This window comes from Dasypus novemcinctus, chromosome 13, assembly GCF_030445035.2.
Source record: "Dasypus novemcinctus isolate mDasNov1 chromosome 13, mDasNov1.1.hap2, whole genome shotgun sequence".
Taxonomy (NCBI): Eukaryota; Metazoa; Chordata; class Mammalia; order Cingulata; family Dasypodidae; genus Dasypus; species Dasypus novemcinctus.
In genome coordinates, this window is record NC_080685.1 from 28,654,032 (window position 1) to 28,666,862 (window position 12,831).

The window sequence follows — 12,831 nt, forward strand, 5'->3', positions numbered from 1 at the left end:
CTGAACCACATCGGCTTCCCTGAGTTGGTCTTTTCATTTGTTTCAGCTGTTGTTTGTTTTTGTTTTTTCAGGACTTGCTGGGAACTGAACCTAGGACCTCCCATGTGGGAGGTGAGTACTCAGTGGCTTGAGCTACATCCGTTCCCCAATAAATATTTGATGAATGCATGAACAAATGGAGAATGAAGTCTAAAGGGTCTAAATGAGGCTGTCAGAATGGCAGGGGTGAGGCAAGATCCAGTTTGGGAGCCGTGGGCATGAAGAGAGAAAAAAATGCACAGAGGCTGTTAAGAACTTTTGAAAAGTACATTTATTACCTCTCACTTCCCTCAGGCAAGGTGGGGCTTTGGTGAGAGGAAGGAGCGGCCCCTTGGGAATGTTGCTGGGAACAAGTCCTCAGACTGTGCCCTACTCTTTGTGGATATTGTCATGCATGGTCATCACCAAAGTGGCTATCAAGGGTACGAATTCATTAAATGTGATCTGTCCATCTTTATCAGCATCCAGATCGTTGAAGATTTTGTCAATGGTAGCTTGATCTTTGGTATTCTAGGAAAAAAGGACAGCAGAGACATTTAAGCTCAGAACCTCCAAACAAGATGCCTCCTCTCTGTTCTCCAGGCTTCCCATCCCTCAGAGTTCAACTTAGGGAGGCCCAGGACACTAACTCATCAGCCAAAACTGTGGGGGAGAATCCATCGTGACAAAACAGAGGAAGGAGAGAAGTAACTGTTATGGGTGGGCCATCCTGGAATCATACCAAACTTGACCTAGAAGGTATTCTGGAGCTCAACTTGTCCACCCCACCCCTTCTTCTCTCTACCATGCATATAAGGAAGCAAATTCCAGAGAGAGGAAGTGAGTGCAGTCTAAGGTGACAGAGTGAGTTAGTGAGCAGGGAGACAGAGCCCCTGCCCCACAGTAAGGAGAGAACATCCCTAGGAGCTCAAACTGAGCCTACACACACCCCCATAGTCTTTGTCCCACCATCATCCTTCTGGTCTTGATATGGCCCCAAGTGCAGGTGAGAGGGCCACCACCTACCTGAAGAGTGTTAGTAAGTTCCTTTAAGATCAACTGTTTCAGCTCACCCTTGGAAAGGGTGTCATGATGCCCCCACCGCACAGAGTACTGGTGGAAGACATTGATGACTCCTTCCATGTGATCTTCCAGCTTAGTCATCTTCTCAAACTCAAGTTAACCTGCAAGGAGACAGAGGAGGTTTACAGGTACTTCCTTCCCTCTGCCTTCCAACCTCCACTCTCACCTCTCTTTCTGAATCAAGGGCTTTGAAAAGGGTGTAACTTCTCAGAGATCTGCTTTGTGGTCTCTCCTGAGTTTGAACCATATGAATATTGCATTTGTGGCTAAGATGGGGGGTGAGAACATATAACATCATCTGAAATCTAAAAGATCAACCTGGATCGTGCATGGTGTTCCATGCCACCACCACCCCCACCCCCCCATCTACCAGGGAGGGTGATTCAGAGGGTATAGCTCACTCAAGTTCCCCTGGTAAAGGTTCTGCGCTTGACCAGGCTACTGAGTTTCCCCAGGTGACGGTACTTGAGCCCTCAGCCCTTACAGACCTTCACCCCCCACTACCACCACCCCACCTTAGTTATCCCTAAATTCTAAGCTGGGTGGACCTAGCATAGCAAGAGCTGATCCACCTGGGCCCAAAATGCAGGCTGTGCAGAGTTGCTCAGGCAAGCAGAGGGTTGTGGCTTCCAACAGCCTACAGAGTAGCCACCTGCAATCAACACCCCTGAGCCACTTGAGACCCAGCCATGGAAGGAGCACTTACCCTCAAGGCAGTGAGGAGCTGGAGCAAGGAGCCAGCAATGGTGAGGCTCCCAGGACCAGGGAGGCTTTTATAAGGCACTTCAGGCTTCACCTTTGACCTTGGGTGAAGAAATCTCCTCTCTGATTAATCGTGAGGAAAGAACTGCTCTGTTGCTCAAGAGAAGCTTCAACCTTACAGCTTTGTCTCAAAGCAGGCTGCTCAGAATGTACCAAGCCTGTATCTACCCCCTGGCTCAGCCTGAAACCAGCATCCTCCACTTGATCCCACCCACCCACACAGCCGTACTGGCACATTCCTCAGCCCTGGGTCTTCAGGGGTAGCCCAGTGCCCTGTTCCCTAATGCAGGGCCAAGGCAACAAGCTTTACTGCCTGGCTGGCTTCTGCCTGGGAAGAGAAGGAGAGGGGAGACCCATTTGCTCAGTGTCTGTTACAACAAAAATGATAATGATAAAAAACAAACAATAAAAGTGAATATGTACTCCCAGAACAGAAAAAAAGGGTTTTAGGTAAAAGCTAAGGAAATCTGAATAAACTATGGACTTTAGTTAATAATGATGTGTCAATACTGGGTCGTTAACTATAACAAATGGCTCAGACTAACATAAAATGTTAATGGTGGAGGAAACTCTGTGGGTATAGGGGAACTGTCTTCTCAATTTTTCTGTAAACCTAAAACTGTTCTAAAAATAGTCTGTTTTATTGTTGTTGTTGTTTGTTTTTTGAGGTTCTGGGGCCGGGGATGGAGCCCTGAACCTCATATGTTGGAAGCTGGCACTCAACTGCTGAGCCACATCGGCTCCCGAGTTGATTTTTCCCTTTTTGTTTGTTGCTTGATTTTTTTGTTTTGTTTTGTTTTTTAGGAGGCACCAGGAACCAAACCCAGGACCTCCCATGTGGGAAGCAGGCCTTTAACCACTTGAACCACATCCGCTCTCCAGCCTGTTTTTTAAAAAGTAAACTTGTATTGGGCACTTAGAATCTGCATTACACAATCCTTAAAACAACCCTGCAAGCAGAGTGCTATGAATATGTGCATTTTTCAAGGTGAAGAAAGAAATGAGTTTAAAGGTTAGGTGACTTTTCTAGGTAACAAACCCAAATTTGTAAACCTTCAAAACTTTCCATGTTAGTGTCAGGTTATCCCTAAAATGAGAATAGTTTTTAATATAAAAATCATACATGCTCATAATTTTTTTAAAAAGGCAACACAAATTATTTTTCGGTATGGGATCGAACCCAGGACTTTGTACATGGGAAGCAGGTGCTCAACCCCTGAGCTACATCTGTTCCCCAATGAGAGCTGGTTTTTCCATTTGTTTGTTTTTGTTTTTAGGAGGTACTGGTGATTGAACCCAGGACCTCATACATGGGAAGCAGGCATTCAATCACTTGAGCTCCCCTAACCTTTTTAAAGGTCTTTCCTCAACTTTCCAAGTCACTATGTGATCTTCCTTGACAGGCTCAGGAAGAGAGAATAACACAAATGAAGAGGATTGTGTTGTGCCCTCGCAGAATTTAGAATTGAAAGGGGTCCGACACTTTCCCAAATAATACACGGAGAGTTCATTGCACATGAAGGGAAGAAGAGAGTGGCAAGAGTCAGTGGGCTAAGACGAGCTACCCCAGATTCCACACTGGGATAGGCCCCATGGAAGCCAGGGCCCGCAAAGCTGTGGGAGAGCGCTTGGCTCCCAGAGTTGCTATGAGACTCCACTGAGAGAATATGGGAGAAAGTGCTTGAAACAGGAAAGTGCGATGCCTGCTTTTATTGGCTTATTTGTTCATTTACCCCCATCCATCCAACATAGGTGCAGATGTGGCTCCTACACAGTCATGAGCACCTGCATCCAGCCCAGAGCCAGCCTTTGCATGACCTGACCACCGGAGACATCTCTAGAGGAGCATGAGGCCTTTCTCTGCTGTGTCCCAACAGATGGTGCTTAGTACTGGAGTCTTGTCACCCTGCCTGAGCACCAGCCTCTTCATCTGAGCCCACCCAGCATGGCTGTAGGGAGGAACAAATGAGTGAGGGTGCATCCAGCAGCCAACACAGTTCCTGGCACGTAGAACAAGTGTTATGTGCCTCATGTTCCTTCCTCCTCGCTCGCCCACCTGAGGTGGGATTCATCCCCAGGGCAGAGGCCTAGTCCCGGTGAGCTTCTCTCCTGCTTTGTCGTGAGCCACTTACTGCTGGCCTTGGTGCCCAGCCTGGGCTTTCAGGTTCCCAAGGGTTGGCCTGAGATTCGGGCTTTCCCGGCTGGCACCTGTGTTAGCGCCATCTCACCCACTGGACAGGAACTCCTCGAGGCTGGAACCGTGCAAGAAGGCTGGAGCTCAGAGCACCAAGGAGGGTGACAGGTTCGGATCTTGGCAACCTGAATGACTCTGTTAGTCATGTCCAAGATGAGGGAGAATGGCACGGCCAAAGTTTAAGGTGGGACAGGGTGACCAGGTGGGGAGATGGCAGCCACCAAACTCAGTTTTCCTCCCAAAGTTAGCTGGGAGCCTGGAGCTGGGTAGACTGGGAGTTTCTCACCCTTACAGAGGCGCCAACTCTAAAACAACCATCTTGGAGAGAGAAAATGGAACTCCCAGGTACAGAGATTTGCTACTGCAGATTCCATGCTGGATAGGCAAGGAGAGAGAAAAAGAGCCTGAAGTCTCTTTAAAGGCATGTAAGGCTCGGGGCCTAAAGGGATTCCATCCCCAGAAATACGTAGGGGGTGTGTGTGTTTATTTCATTTTTCATCTCTACCTCCATTTCCATTCCTATAACATTCCATAGTTTTGAGGCATACAAAGGATTAAATGTAGTATCCAAGTTAGTTATAAGGCAAAATAAAACATCACCTGTGAGCCTATAGGATGTTTTTAATCCTCTGGACAGATTCAAGGTACTTGATAGAATGTTCCAGAGAGCAGAGAAGAAAAATAAAGAGCGTTTTGTGTGCTGAAATATCTAATTATCTGAAAGCTCCAGAAAAGAGAGCAGCTTAGGCAGGTGTTTCAAGAATTATTTTTAGCACCCCTACCTCACATTCTGAATTTCTGAAGATGTTCAACTTCTTCCTGGAGAAGAAGGGGCTGAGGTATGAGGGTCCTAGAGATGAGGCTGCCCCTGTGGACAGAATGGGAATAAGATAATTAGTCAGGAATACACAAAAAGAGAGAGCAACCTGATTCAGGGCTTTAGTTACCCACATTTGTAGTGGTGGTGGTGGTGGTGGTGGTGGGGTGTGTGTGTGTGTGTTGGAGAGGAGAAGCCTTTGATTCCCCTCAAAATTACATTATTGGATTAATTCTGCTTGCCTTTAATTGAACGTCTGGTGAATTTGCCTTCCCTGAGCTTTCTCAGAGGGATGACGGGGAAGGTGACCCAAAAGTAGCCTTGGGAATTTCACTGCATCTTTTGGGACACCAGTGGTGAAGTCTTGCATCAACGCTGAGCTACCTGCAGGTGAACCCTGAGCCCGGGGTTGGGCAGGGGAGTTGGCCCAGTGGGCACTGGCAGCCTGGAGAAAGAAGCAGAGGTGAGGGAGGCAATCCTCAGAAGCTTTAGCAGGAGGCAGTAGGCTTGGGGATTGTAACTTACAAGCAAGATTGTGCCTGTTACCAAGATGAGTCAGGTATGGCTTATGGCCAGAACAAGGTGATTTGGTTCCCTGTTTCCCCAACTGCAAAAGAAGAACAAGGCAGCAGGAAGTTGAGAAACAAGTAGTTTAAGCAGGAAACCTCACGTAATGTTTGAACCCAGAAGGGGAACTTGGCTCACTGATTGAGGCAGATCCGGCCGCTGAACTTCCCGGGACATGTAAGGATGTCTAAAATCCTGGTTCTCCTCCCTGTCACAGGACGGCTCCTGACTTCAGCCAAGCTCCTGGTGGTGGTGGCAAAAGTCCTAAAGGGCATGAAGAAGGATCTGGAATTGGGTTACAGGTCTCTAACTGCTGAGCAAAAGAGTTATTCCACTGGAAAATACTTCCCCATGCAACCCTCCACTTGGAAGCCAAAAAAAATGTGGTTGGGTCCAGAGATCAGCCCATGTTCCTGGGGGAATTCTGCTGTGTATCAGTGTGAAAGAAAAAAAAAAATCATCTCAAACCTGGAAAAAGGAAAAAAATGGTGATTGCTTATATTTTTGATGTCATGCTACAGTCTGCTTGAATAAAAGCAGGTCCTTACTGCTTGTTAATCTTCCATCATCTGATACTTGGGGAAATGTAACTTGGTCAACATAGTATATTTGATTAACAATTCACAACAGATAAAGAAATAGTTTATATCTGCTTAATAGGGTGACAGGATTTTATAGTCTGGTAGAGAAATTAACCCCCAAAGTGTGATTGTTTTCATCACTCTGTTGAAGATTTTAAAAGTCTTATTCTAACTTAATACTCGTACTTAGGTATTCTTTTCCTAACTGTCTCTATATTCTTTAATATTTTCCAAACCAGCTTTAAAATATTCCTTCCAGATTCTCTCATTAATGAATTAAAACAAAAACTTTGACATAGGATCACTATATTTGTTGATTATTTTGTTTCTAAGCTCCAGAAATGCTATTACATTACTTCATTTATTTCTGACAACAACCCTATGAAAGCAGTAACTACAGGCCTAGCTTTTTTTTTTAATTATCTTTTTTTAAAGTTAATAGATCACATAAAACGTTACATTAAAAAACATAAGAGGTTCCCTAATACCCCACTCCCCACCCTCTTATTGTGCTTCACTTTCTTGTGTTTTGCAGATACTGTGTTTTTTATAAACTGAAGGTTTGTGGCAACCCTGCATCTGTGCCATTTTCCCAACATATGTGCTCACTTCATATCTCTGTGTCACATTTTCGTATTTCCCACAATATTTCAATTGTTTTTATCATTATTATATCTGTTACAGTGATCTGTGATCAGTGATCTTTGATGTTACTGTTGTAATTATTTTGGGGTGCCATGAACTAGGCCCATATAAGACAGTGACCTTAACCCATAAATATTGTATGTGTTCTGAGTGCTCCCTCATCTCTCTCTCCCCCTCCTAAGCCTCTCTGTTCCTAAAGACACAACAATATCGAAATCAGGCCAATTAATAACCCTTCAGTGTCTTCTAAGTGTTCAAGTAAAAGGAAGAGTCATGCGTCTTTCACTTTAAATCAAAGGCTAGAAATGATTAAGCTTATCGAGGAAGGCATGTTGAAAGCAGAGATAGGCTAAAATCTAGGCCTCTTGCACCAAAGAGTCAAACTGTGTGTATGCAAAGGAAAAGTTCTTGAAGGAAATTTAAAGTGCTGCTCCAGTGAACACATAAATGATAAAAAGACAGAACAGCCTTATTGCTGATATGGAGAAATTTTTAGTGGTCTGGATAGAAGGTCAAACCAGCCACAACACTCCCTTCAGCCAAATCTCATCCAGAGCAAGGCCCTAACTCTTCAATTCTATGAAGCCTGAGGGAGATGAGGAAGCTGCAGGAGAAAAGTTGGAAGCTAGCAGAGGTTGGTATATGAGGTTTAAGGAAAGAAGCCATCTCCATAACATCAAAGTACAAGGTGAAGCAGGAAGTGCTAATATAGAAGCTGCAGCAAGTTATCCAGAAGCTCTAGCTAAGATCACTGATAAAGGAGGCTACATGAAACAACAGATTATCAGTGCAGATAAAACAGCCTTCTCTTGGAACAAGATGCTATCTCGAACTTTCCTCACTAGAGAGGAGAAGTCAATGCCTGGCTTCCAAGCCTTAAAAGACAGGCTGACTCTCCTGTTAGAGGTTAATGCAGCTGGTGACTTTGAGTTGAAGTCAGTGTTCATTTACCATTCCAAAAATCCTGGGACCCTTAAGAATTAGGCTAAATCTTCTCTGTCTATGCTCTGAAAATGGAAGAATGAAGAGTAGATGACAGCACATCTGTTTACAACAAGGTTTACTGAATATTTTAAGCCCAGTGTTGAGACCTAATGCTCAGGAAAAAGATCCCAATCAAAATATTACTGCTTATTGACAATACACCTCATCACCCAAGAGCACTTATGGAGATGTAAAACGAGATTAATGTTATTTTCATGCCTGCTAAAACAACATCCATTCTGCAGCTCATGGATCAAGGAGCCATTTAGACTTGCAAGTCTTATTATTGAAGAAATACATTTCATAAGGCTATAGCTGTCACAAATAGTGAACCTTCTGATGGATCTGGGCAAAGTCAATTGAAAACCTTCTGGAAATGAGTGACCATTCTGGATGCCAATAAGAACATTCACAATTCATGGGAGGAGGTCAAAATATTAACATTCACAGGTCTTTGGAAGAAGTTCATTCTTACCCTCATGGATGACTCTTAGGAGTTCAAGACTTCCACAGAGGAAGTAACTGCAGTTGTGGTGGAAATAGGAAGAAAATTAGAATTAGAAATGGAACCTGAAGATGTGACTGAATTGCTGTAATCTCATGATCAAACCTGAGCAGATGAGGAGTTGCTTCTTAGGATGAGCAAAATAAGTTCTTATCCTGGTGAAGATGCCGTGAACATGGTTGAAATGACAACATTGGGCATAGAATATTATATGAATGTAAATGATAAAGCAGCGGCAGTCAGCAGCTGTCAACATCAAGGCAAGACCCTCCACCAGCAAAAAGATTATGACTCGCTGAAGTCTCAGAAGATGGTTAACATTTTTTTTAGCAATAACGTATTTTTAATTGAGGCATGTACATTGTTTTTCAAACATAATGTTATCGCACACTTAATGGACTACAGTATAGTGTAACCTTAACTTTTATATGCACTAGGAAACCAAAAAATTCATGGGACTTGCTTTATTGCAATATTTGCTTTATTGCAGTGGTCTGAAACCGAACCTACAATATCTTTGAGGTGTGCCCGCATTTCCATTTTACATATGAGGAGACTCAGAGGTTAAGAAATTTGACAAAGTTTACTCATCTGGCAAGTGGTTTCTCTCCCCTCCCCTTGTCCAGGGTCAAGGAGTGGGTAGAGCAGCGCAGGAATGAACTTCCTTCTTGGGCCCCTTTCCTCCATTCAGGACCTCCCCAGTCATGCCCCAGGGCCTGAATTACTGGTAGATTTTCCCCTGATGTAAGCAATCCTCCAGGTATGGAAAACGCCCAGCAAGGACGTGTAGAGCAAGAGGATTCACATTTTGATTTCCTTAAGCTCTGAGGGTTTAGTCTCAGTTTCATGAATTCAAGGTGGAGTAGGCTTCCTTCCCGTCTGAGAAGCGTGGGATGCTCCCAAGTGAACAATTCTCTGAATTGCAAAATCATGGCCTGAATTGGCTGCTACTGTCAGTGCACAGTCCTTTAGGGGCTCCTTCAAATGCCCTGTACCCACCCCCTTTCCGGTGGACAGGGGCCTCCATAGCTCCTCCTGAATGGGCCTAATTAGCTGCAGAAATTGTGGTGCAATCTGCAGCCAAAGCCTCTATTGTGGCTCTTCATCAACTTAGTTAGGCCTGCTCATCACCTTGTTTTGCTATGGTACATTTTTCCTGCGCTTTTTAGAGCAAAGTATCTAACCAAAATAAGACACTCTGGACTACTTGACTGCTTTGGTCCTAGAAACCCTCGTGATAAAGTGTGTCTATCAAAACCTAATCATAAATACAATACTTAATGGGGAAATACTAGATATTTCTCTTTAATGACACAAAGAAGACAGGATGTCTCCATTACTATATCCATTTAACATTGCATTGGAGTTACAATGTTATAAGCCAGTGTTATAAGACAATAAAAATAAATTAGAGGGAAAGGCAGCTCTGGAGGCATTGGCCATGTGAAGCAAACAGATATCCTACAGGGCATTCCTCTATGAGCACTTCATTGCCTCCTTCACTTGCCCCTCTTCTGAATAACTGCTGCTCCTGCAGGTCATTTTGGTGATGTGCCTCAGCCAAATTGAACTGTGTTCTTCCCCTGAGACTACAGTATCATACCTGGAAAACACAGTTACTTGCAGATACTTCTTGGTTTTCCTGATAGGCCCAACGGCTTTTCCAACAACCTACCCCTGGCATACCCAGGTATGGAGAGGACAGAGCACAATGTGCTGTAGACAACAGATCATCTGAGTCCCTTTCTCTAGGAAAAGAGATAGAAATTGACAGTCTGAGGTAGGGACCTTAAAAATCATTTCTGATGTGCTTCCCTCTTCTATTAGCTATTCTGAGTATCAGCAAATTAACTTTTTGCCAGACTCAAAAGATGCTTTATCTGCCGTTCTTACCTCCAGCCTATTCTGCCAACCACTCTGTGCTGCCCAAGGGTATGAAAGTATCCTGGAGGAAACCTTCAAACTCAGTCCATGCCAGCACTGACATTTCACAATCAACACCACACCCATTCCAGTAAATTGAATTTGCAGCAGAATTATTAGCTACTGTCTCAAAAATCAGCTGATTCCAATTCTCAGAGAATCAGCTGGCCCATGATGAGATGGGAGTCTTCCAAGGAATCCCAAATTGTAGTACGTATGATTTGATTAATCAATTATAGTTGGATTTCTTTTATTTTTCTAATTAATTTATCATGTTCCCACATTCCCTTTTTGAGTCAAGGGCTTGCTCTATTCAGTGGGGCCTCTAATGAGCTAGGGGACAGTCAATACCAGCCTCTTTTGTGTTGCTTCTGTTTGCTACAGGAGCTGATGTTGGAGGTCAGGCTGAACAATTCTGAAGATGCTTCTCTATCAAGCTGCTTGGATGACTTTGAAAACCTTGGTTCCATGGTGCCCTATTTTGCTCTTTTTAGTTCCTATTATGAGGCACTTACCCAAAGCACCCAGGGAACTGGATCTGGAAGAGTTTCTAGCAGCAGATTTTTGCCATCCCTGAAGCAGCTTTTCCTGTGTCATTGACTTAGCCTCACCCTTTTCCTCATGGGGACTTTTCCTGACTATGAATCTGGTTAGGGCCAGCGGGTCTATCTTACCTCATATCTCCAGGAGATTTCTTTGCCTCATATTGGCCAACATCACTGCTAACTGTACAGCAGGGGTCAGAGGGCAAACAACCCATACCATTGCCCAACCAAACAAAATAGAACTGCCTCAAGATTGCTCTCTACTTGTCAATTCTGAAAAACTTGCTGCAATTCCTCTCCCTAAAAAATAGTTCACTGCTGGTCAAACATCGTGTTTATCTCCGCCATTAGAGGGTCTCTGATATACAGTCCTCCTTGCCCAAAATGGTCTATGTAATCCTTTTAAAAAGATAGTCAACTTTTCTGCAAAATTCTTTCTCTCAGAACAAGAAATGGTGTGCCTTATGGGAAACCAGTTCACCTTGAGGGTGGATTCTCCCAGGGGCAAACCTGGCTAAGGGGTGAATTTCCTTCGATCTACTTTAGGGCAGTAGCTCCTTCTATTAATACACTAACCCCAACACCTGCTCCTTCAGAGATGGGGACCTGTCCTCCAGCAGGGCTTCCACTAAGTCTGGTGAAGTTTCTGATCAGCCATGCCGACCTGAGGACGAACAACTGTTTTAGGCTTAAATGCAGTGGCAAAATGATTTGGATTTGGACAGCAGCTTGGACTGAATCCCCAGACCACATCTTCAACCTCCCTTTCCATCCACAGGGCCATAAACTTCCCCACTTGTGGGGCTCCCGAAACCTGGGGAGAGGTGATAGCCCTTGTTCCTTGCTGAGGAAACTGTTTCTCTTCTTCTCCTTGTTCTCTGCTATGGGACGTGGGTTGGGAGCTGTGGAGGCCAACACAGACAAACTTCCTTTTGGGTAGCCTTGGAAGAGGTGCCCAGCATGGACAGAACTACCTCCCCCTGCCCCCACTGAATTCTCATCACCCCCACCCGTTATTATTATTACAGCAGTAATAATAGTGACACACCACCTTTCATTGCTTAAAACCAGCAGCTAGGATGAGTGTTTTTAACTTCTATTTGGGGTGGGACAGTGCTTCTGAACTCTTTTGAGAATCTGATGAAAGCCATGGATGAATGTGTTTATATGCACAGACTCAAATTATGCATCGGATTTCAATTCCATTTCAGAGATAGAGATAGGCCAAGTTAAGAACCCTGGTTTAGCGACTCTGGGGCCAGCTCCCTACCCCTTCCCCACCACTAACACCCCTGCCCCACCACCTGAGTAGAGACAACAGAAAATTTCCCAAGCCTCAGGATGGAAACCTAGTGTAGGGTTGGGTTTCTGGTGAGTTCACCTTCCAGCCTTTCCATTTTACCAGACCCTCGGAAAAATCCACAGAGGCAATGACTGGGAAGTTACTCTAGATAATTCACTCATCACCAAAGCATAGACCCTTCAAGGCAGCATTTGAGTAACTTATTCTTTGAACCGTTTTTCCTTGAGTTTATTCTTTGAACTGCGTTATTGCTATATTGGCCTATCTGCCCCTTCCTTTATTATTTAATTGATGTAAGAAGTTGGAAGGAGGGGGGAAGGAAAGCTTCCAGAACCCCTAAGGACAAAATCCCAATGTGGAACCAGGGAGGCTTTTCTTAGTGTACCTAATGCAGGACTTAACCCTCCCTACACTCAGGCCACACACAGTCTCTCCCGTTCCCTCGTGCTCTCTCTCTCCCACCCTCCTACTCCTACACACACACATACACACACACACTCCCATATATCCATCACCCCACTCCCCAAAAGTCACACCTAAGACATTTAGATTTAACTTGGAGACTAAAATTCATCTTAGAGAGGTACCAGGTCTCCTTACATGGCCCTGCACCCACAAATCACTCATTAGGGAACAACAAAGAAAATCATCAACTGTGGTGCCATGGACTTTTAGAATCCTTAAATCCTAGAAACAATGATTCGGGACTGTGGGACTAGAAAAGACCCAGAAATGGTTTGGGGAGAAAGCGGGAAGGAAGCCAGGCAAATGGTAAGCACTGAAGACTGAGAAGATGTGGGGAGGGGCGAAAGAGGTTTCGATTCCTTTCTTTGGATTTTCCAACCCTGCCTTGACCCCCAGGAACTTCATTCCATAAGAGAAAAGCAAGAGCCCAAGAGAGGTC

At 44.5% G+C, this 12,831-nt stretch overlaps 1 protein-coding gene across 1 annotated transcript; it reads right to left on the bottom strand.

The window, feature by feature from the left end:
* Positions 1-292: 292 nt before the first annotated feature.
* Positions 293-1,884, bottom strand: LOC139436273 (protein S100-A12-like). The gene is made up of 3 exons (XM_071207445.1): positions 1,808-1,884; positions 1,045-1,202; positions 293-549 (listed from the first exon to the last, which is right to left on the bottom strand). The coding sequence occupies exons 2-3, from the start codon at positions 1,180-1,182 to the stop codon at positions 409-411; spliced, it is 279 nt and encodes a 92-aa protein (XP_071063546.1). The 5' UTR covers positions 1,183-1,202; positions 1,808-1,884; the 3' UTR covers positions 293-408.
* Between the last annotated feature and the right edge of the window lie 10,947 nt (positions 1,885-12,831).